The 7,922-nt window shown below is 37.3% G+C and overlaps 1 protein-coding gene across 1 annotated transcript in view; it reads left to right on the top strand.

The window, feature by feature from the left end:
* Positions 1-1,623: 1,623 nt before the first annotated feature.
* rab1ba (zRAB1B, member RAS oncogene family a) overlaps positions 1,624-7,922 on the top strand; it is a 15,347-nt gene continuing 9,048 nt past the window's right edge. The window contains exons 1-3 of the mRNA XM_014027983.1: positions 1,624-1,920; positions 7,208-7,280; positions 7,464-7,559. Of these exons, the coding sequence (XP_013883437.1) occupies positions 1,907-1,920; positions 7,208-7,280; positions 7,464-7,559 (183 nt within the window). The 5' untranslated portion in view covers positions 1,624-1,906. The remainder of the gene's footprint in view (positions 1,921-7,207; positions 7,281-7,463; positions 7,560-7,922) is intronic.

Below are 7,922 nucleotides of genomic sequence, written 5' to 3'. Positions count from 1 at the left end.
TTTACTGGATGTAACTGGATGTTAAGTTTCTTGCCCTACCCAAGACTAAAGAGGTCCATTTCTAACATAATAAATAATATTTATCTCTGTAGCTTGAATCTCAAAGGCATTTTTCTCTGTCAAAATATAATTGAACATGTCTTGAATTGTTCTTCTGACTATAGTCAAATGCAAATGCAGAGGTATTTTAAATTACCATTCAGTATAGCCAAAATGTAGTTAAACTTATTTTCAGATATTTAGAATTTTTAAATGCAGGGGGTGTTTTTATGGGAAATAGATATTTTGAACTCTATGGCATCTAATAGTGTCGTTCCCCCATCAAAAATATGCCCAGAGTGTTGTTTTGACTCGCTCATGCATGTTTGAGAAATCCTTGAATCTCCTGTGGTCGTCATATGGAGCTGCCTGAACACTTGCTGGTACAAAGCTCCGCCTATTTTTGCAAAGCTCCTCCCTGGAGGAGCTCAGTCTGCAGCTGAGCTCCCATCCACAGAACACCCCTCCTGAAGCATTGTTGTGAAGATGTGCTGAAGTGGAAGTGTCTGAAATGGTACGAGGCTGTGGCTCTTAAAGAGACAGAGACCAAGGCATTTAGATAGAYTATGCAAAATCAAATTTATTTTGATATATGCAGCATTTTCATAACAACTGTAACAACTGGAGATAAAATAGTTAATTGGTTGTGGTGTAGAACTGAACTATGTGCCTGAAAAATACCCTCACCCACCTACCCCGCTGCCCTTTAATTTATTTTATGAATTCAAAAACACAATAAAACAAGGTATAATTCACATACAAGGCTATACAGTTTAACATAAAACTGAGCGGAAAATTGAGTTATGGAACAATATAATAAAGAGAAAAAGAAGACAATAACAGTGCTTAATAAAAATTTTAAAAATTATCACAAGAGGACTTTTAGTTATTTGGTTATATTGTCAATGTATTGGTGCAATAATTGAGCTTCATTGTTGTTACACCGTGCCAGAACTTCCTTAAATGAAACAACTTTCTTTAGAGAGATTTTAAATAATTGGGTGATTTTTAAAAACCGGCATTTGTGTGTGAAAAATTTAGTTAAAAGGATTAAATTGTTATTACCCTAAATTGTTTCTCTATCCCCTGTTGCTATCAAAACTTAGGGGTGGAATAGATTTTTTTTTTTTTATCCAGGATCCAGTCTTGAAAGTTTTTCAAAAAAAAAAAATACGTTTATATCTTTACAGTGAAAAAAGAGGTGTTCTGCAGTCTCAATATCTGATTCACAGAACACACAGTAATTGGTCGTGTTGAATTCCTTTTGTAAAAAGTCCTTACAAGATATTTATCATATATTAGTTTGAAGTGTACTTCTTTTACTTTTTGTGGGAGTGGAAAAGAATTTGGTTCAAATTTTTTAGAGAGATCATCATAGTTTTTAACCAAATATTGTCTTCTTGATGGGAAAACAATAGAAGTCAGAGTATTTCTTATTTTTTTTTTTTTTTACATTTTTTCCTTTAAGTCAAGTGCCCTTTAATTAGAGGTGTCAGACGAACCCGATATTATGCTAAAATAGCTTGCCATACCTACCGAAGGAGGAGGAGCTCATCCTGTAGTGACACATCATCTGTCGTCACTTCCGCACATGCGCACTGAGTGGGAAGGTTTAATGAACAGCGAGCTGAAAGGTAGGAAAAAAAAAGAAGGAAATTGACCAGAGAAAGTGAAGATAGTATGTATAAGCCTTCCTAAATCGACTCAAATTAAAGGTAGATTAAGTGGAAGGATCAGAGAGCAGCAGGACAGACGGTTTTTAACCAAGAGGTGTCTCAGATACGGAGCTGCTGTCCGAGTCATCTTTTTCTGCCGTAGTACAGGAAGGACGAGTCCACTCACCAACAAAACACGTCTACAGTGAAAAATGAATCCTGAATAGTAAGTTTTACTTTAAATGCTCAATAACAACGTTGCTCCTGTTCTGTGTGTTTATAAAGTGTTTTACTCATGTGAGTCATGCTGCGCAGACAGCTGATTTATTCATGTAAATAACAAAATGGTTTGCTCCAAACGTCAACTCAGCTGACGACTTCTCCTTCTCCTCCGTGTCCTTTTTGGTCCAATATCAGAACCTTTCACCTGATTACACTGGTTCCGAGGAGCTGCTGCAGACTGTTTACCTCAGCAGGTCCGGTATTAAACCGAGGGTTAGCTCCACCGACACCAGCTGCTCGGGTTTAGTTTGAGTTTCACATTGAAGTTTTTATTTTCTTACACATTGTTCACACGGACTGCTTTATTTCATTTAATAACTAAAAGCCAGATATTAGCTGGAGGAAATGCATATATGCTATAGTTTTATCGTCTTATGTTAAATGAAAGTTGTATCCGGTTTAGTCAAACCCAGAATCTCGTGAAATATCGCGAGATGTCACTTTCAGTGTTTGTTACTTGCAACTACCTCAAATTAACTTCTAGCACCTTATTATTGTTGTTTTAACTGGAGATAACACGCATCTCAGAGGTGCACACAGTCACCCAGCCATGTGTGTAACTCCACACATTAAATCCTGTTGTTCAGTGTTGTGTGTCAATATGTAAACAACTCTTCTCTGATTGGATGGTTTCCCTCTTTGTTTCCTTCTGTTCCCTGAATTCCTTCTAGACTCTTCCTTTCCTGATGTTTACCCCAGCCTCTCTCTTTCAGCTGCATGTAGTTCGTAAAACTTGTTCCACAAACAATTCTTTTCACTTTTTTTTTTAGCTAACAGACACAGGCAGAAAGATTATTGCCCATCTTTGCTGTGGGGCCTGAAACAGATGTGGCTGAAATGTAACAGTTTGATCCTTCAGCTGGAGCATAATATGCAAGTCATGTTATTATAGTGGACGATTATGGCTGAAAAATAATGCGTTTCATGTCAGTTTCTTTTTTTATTTTGAAGCAGTTCTGAAGCAGGTGGTGAAACATGAAACTGCTGCTTGTTACTCAGCAGCTTGGTGTTAGCTGACCATAGAGTGAGAGAGTTAGTTGATTGAAACTTGATTATCTGGACCAGAATGTCGTGTGGTTCTGGATCAAAGTTTAGTGAGATGATCATCGTTCTATCAGACGTATTTTATAATGATATTGATCTCGTGTCTTCGTGGTAAGTCTCATTTTCCCTGGGTGTGAGTGAGAGTATGAATGGTTGTTTGTCTCAGTTGTCTCTCTGTGTCCCTGTGATGGACTGGAGACCTGTCCAGGGTGTGCCCTGCCCCTCACTCACACTGTCACTGCTGGATAGGATCACAGTGACCCTGAAAGGAAGAAGCAGATATAATGGATGGATAATTGCCCAGCCCTGTGTTGCTCTGAGCAAACATCACTTCAGTCTTGTTTGTTAGCTTCTAAAGTCCACTTGTTTTATTTGTTGCTCTTTTCCACTGCAACATCTTGCAGTAAACACTTCTCATTTGTGCATTTATTATTGATGGGCAGCTGAAGCTTTCCTTCTAATTTAACAGAAAAAGGCAGACAAGGACCTCTGGTGGCCAACTGAAGCCAAAGCAAGAGCAGGGCTGAAGCTTGGACACAGTTTTAATCCCAAGCCAGCAATAAACCTTTGTATGAATAAATGATTATCATTACATATTAAAATTAATTAAACGATTGTTAGAAGATATCAGATATGGCACCAGGACTACAACTAAATTATTTGTTAACAGGAGTGAGACATTTATTTTAAATGCTCACACACTTACCCTGGGGCATCTATGGTGGAGGGGGTGGGGGGGTCCTGTAACCAGTGGGCTGCTGGTTCAATCCCCAATTCCAGCCWTCTCAGTTGTTGTGTCCTTGGGCCAGACACTTCATCCACCTTCCCTGTCTGTCCCAGTGCAGCTGTTACCATCAGTGTGTGAATGAATGATGCATGGAATTGTAAAACATGTTTGAGGGCCTTGAAAAGCCCTACATAAGACTATATTATTATTGTTATTATTATTATTATTACTATTATTATTATTATTACGCAGTAATTCATTTCAGATTAAAAACAAAATAAGTATAAATTACAGAATACGGTGGTAAAATGTTACTTCAGGTATTTTATAAAGTTTTATTTAAATGCTCTGAACTAATGAAATACTTCAAAACGTTTTGAACCAGTGAAGCAGTAATGATGTTGGAAACTTGATCTGGTTCTTTTTTTTTTTAAGTTAAATGTGTTTCAGTAAAACAAAACAACGATTAAAAGATATGTGCTGTGGGTGCTAACAAACCAGATGGAGGCAAAGTGTGCTGATTGAAATTATGATTATTTTAGAGCTTTTTAAAAAAATGTACTGTAAATATTAATTTACTGCTGTTTCAGCAAAATGTTGTTTCGAAACAAGTTACGATTGTATTATTGAAAGTTGTCAAATTGTACCTAAAGTGTATATTAGTCCTTCACTTGAATTTTATTACTTTTGGGGGGGGGGGGGATCATTTGAGTGTGGATTATTGAATTTACAGGTTGTTCTTGAATGCACCAAGAAGTTTTCATGTCTTGTCATGAAAATCTAAATATTTTTCAGCTAATGTGGCTTTATGCATAGATGGAATCTAACTAACTTTTTCTGTCTCTGTGGTGGTAAATACATACCTGGACAAACACAACTGTTTTTATCAGAAACTGCATTCATGTGTGCAGAAAACAGAAACTGAAATTGGTCAGAAGGGTTGTGTGTCTGTGAGATGAACAGTCCTGTCTCCACTCAAACTGCAAACCAAACAGGATTAAATGTCCCATCATGTCAGGGATGCTCTGGAGTCCTTTTCACCTTTCACCACCTTTGTATTCAGTTCCATTGCTGGACTTTTTTTTAATGTTTAATATAATTTTGTTCTCTGAAAGTTCGCCTTCAAAACAGTGATGCTAACAGCTGTTCACCACAGTTATGTCTGCTATAAGTGCTTTGAACACCAAGAACCAACAATATCACAGGACAGCCCACAGGCCTTCCTAAAAGCTTGGCTAAACATTTATGGTCTCAACTCTGTGATTAGTTAATTTATTAAACAATGTTCTTCTGAAAAACCTTTGACTCAACTGTGCCTTCATCACAGTGAAGTCCTGACCAATGAGGAGAAAAACCTGACTTTATTTTCATGAATTTAAAATAGTTTCATTCTCAACTGCAAAGTCTTAAACAGAAAATAAAAGGAAATTGGTTAAAAATGATAAGAAAGTACAGTGAAAATCTATATTTCTTCTCTGAAGGCCCAGCAGGCCCTCAGGGGTGCCCCTCTGGTAGATAAACACTAGTAAGGAAGTTTCAGATTTGCCTCCTGCCTGAGGTCTTTCTGAGTTGAATTGACATGTTCTCCTCATGCAGCGTGAGTTTTTATACTCCAGTTTCCTCCCACTGACCAAAAACATGCACGTTGGGTTATTTGAAAACTTTAAATTGTCACTATAACGTTTAAAACAACTTATGAAAAATATTTATGACTAAATAACATATAAACATTTGATCTAATAGTTAGCACTGCAGTATGTATGCATCCAAAAGAGGCTTCCAGTTGATTTTTGTATTCAGTCTTCAGTGCAGACATCTTCAAAGTCAGACAAGTTATCTAATTAGTCATAGTGTGACAGGGCCTTCATTAAGAGTGTGTGTGATTGGTTGTTTGTTTGTGTGTGTGTGTGTGTGCGCGTGTGTGTGCGTGTGTGTGTGGAGAGAGAGCAGCGCAGCAGTCAGCTCTCCCCACCCGAGGCTGAAGGTCAACAGACGATCATGCTAAGCTTGCTAACTGTTCCACCCTCTGACTGCTGCAGGGGCGTGTCTTAGAGAGAGGCTTTTATACCAGAACACAGCCGCTGTGACGAAACTGTGGAGAGCCGTTAACCAATATGCAAATTAGCCTGCAGTACCACTGCTCTACCCATATGAGCAGCAAAAACACCTTTTTAGACCAAATATTACAGATTTGAACAAATACACACAAAAACATCAAAATTAGCACAGAAACAGTACTATATAACATTTTAGACACATTCTAGACAGTTTATCAGCTAAAAAAAGTTAATTTTGGGGTAAGTTACTCTTTAAACTGGCAGACTGACAGACAAGATTTAAGACACTCAATGATGACAGGATATCCAGTATATATTTTTTATTTTTCTACCTGGTTTACTGAAATTCATTAGGACAGATTACAGAATACATTTAACATGTCCCTATAAGGTTAAATTATTTCAAACTTTTTCAGGAGTACCATCCTTTCTGTCAAGGCCAGTTTCATTAGTTTACTTACCTGAATAATTCTGATTTAGTCAGGTTTTTTTTCTGTTTTAAAACTTTTGTCAGTTTCAAATTATTTCAGTAACTTTTTTTTTTATGAGGGAACACACACATCTGTCTGGGTCTGAATAAATATTAAGTGTGTAACAGTAGGACACAATATATCAAAAATTTATCGTCCTCCCAATAAGAGCCTGTGCAATATGCATGTTGCAAAAAAACTGCATCAACTGCAATAAATGGCTCAAAAGTTTGCATTTATGAGTTCTGTCACTCAGACAGAAGCTTGAAGTTTTTCACCAAACAAATGGAGCCCTTCATGTATTTGACCAGTTGGATGGATCTCTTTATATTTTTAATTCATGCTGAAATGGAAATTATTTGGTTTTTTTTTCTCTGAACCCAGAACAAACATAAACCTTAGATACTTATGTATTTGTTTATTTATCACATCATATTGTCCTCGCAGTATTAAGCACATGACAGGTTTTCCTAACATTCTGCAGCCCTATGTGACAGTCATTGTTTTGTATGGGGTCAGTGCAACAGGATAAATAGATGAATGAATGCATGCATGCATGCATGCATGCATGCATGCATGCATGCATGCATGCGTGCTAGGACAAGACAACCCAACAGCATCCAGGGCCCTGAGGAACTCTGGGTCAGGCAGACCCCCGTAGCCTTCATGAACCTCTGCTCCAGTAATTACACAGCACCAGTCTGGCTTTCTGGCCTTAGCTTCCATAGTGGAATGTGTTTTGTTCAGGTTGAGAATAGCCTCCAACTTAATCCATCCACTGCTTGTTAACATCTTCTGTTGAGGTTAACACCACYTGTCCTCACTAAACAAAACAATAAGTTAATAAGAAGTATGGCTAAAACTTGATCCAGAAATTTCTGCAAAGACAAAATGTTATCAGCTCAGTTACTTAAAGCTGTTCTCTCTTTTCAGTGACTATTTGTTCAAGCTGCTTCTTATTGGAGACTCTGGTGTAGGAAAGTCTTGTCTTCTTCTACGCTTTGCAGTAAGTATTTGTCTCTCTGTGTCACAACCCACTGGCTCAACAGGAAGTAACATACTATGACATACTTCCTGTCATTGCTGCTTGTGTTTTTGAGCGTATAAATGTCTCTGTTCCAGTTAAAACATGCCTTCTCTCCATCTTCTAATAGTCTGAGTTAATCCAGTTGTTTCTTTGCTCCTGCAGGACGACACCTACACAGAGAGCTACATCAGCACCATTGGAGTGGACTTTAAGATTCGGACCATTGAACTGGACGGCAAGACCATCAAACTGCAGATTGTGAGTTCTCACATACAGTCGAGACCAGATGTCTACATACAGGTCCTTCTCAAAAAATTAGCATATTGTGATAAAGTTCATTATTTTCTGTAATGTACTGATAAACATTAAACTTTCATATAGTTTAGATTCATTGCACACCATCTGAAGTAGTTCAAGACTTTTATTGTTTTAAAATTGATGATTTTGGCAAAAAAGTAAAGAAAAATCAAAAATCCCTATCTCAAAAAATGAGCATATTTCATCCAACCAATAAAAGAAAAGAGTTTTTAATAGAAAAAAGTCAACCTTCAAATAATTATGTTCAGTTATTCACTCAATACTTGGTGGGGAATCCTTTTACAGAAATGACTGCTTCAATGC

Source organism: Austrofundulus limnaeus, unplaced genomic scaffold, assembly GCF_001266775.1.
Source record: "Austrofundulus limnaeus strain Quisiro unplaced genomic scaffold, Austrofundulus_limnaeus-1.0 Scaffold706, whole genome shotgun sequence".
NCBI lineage: Eukaryota > Metazoa > Chordata > Actinopteri > Cyprinodontiformes > Rivulidae > Austrofundulus > Austrofundulus limnaeus.
This window is presented reverse-complemented; position numbering and strand designations above follow the sequence as displayed.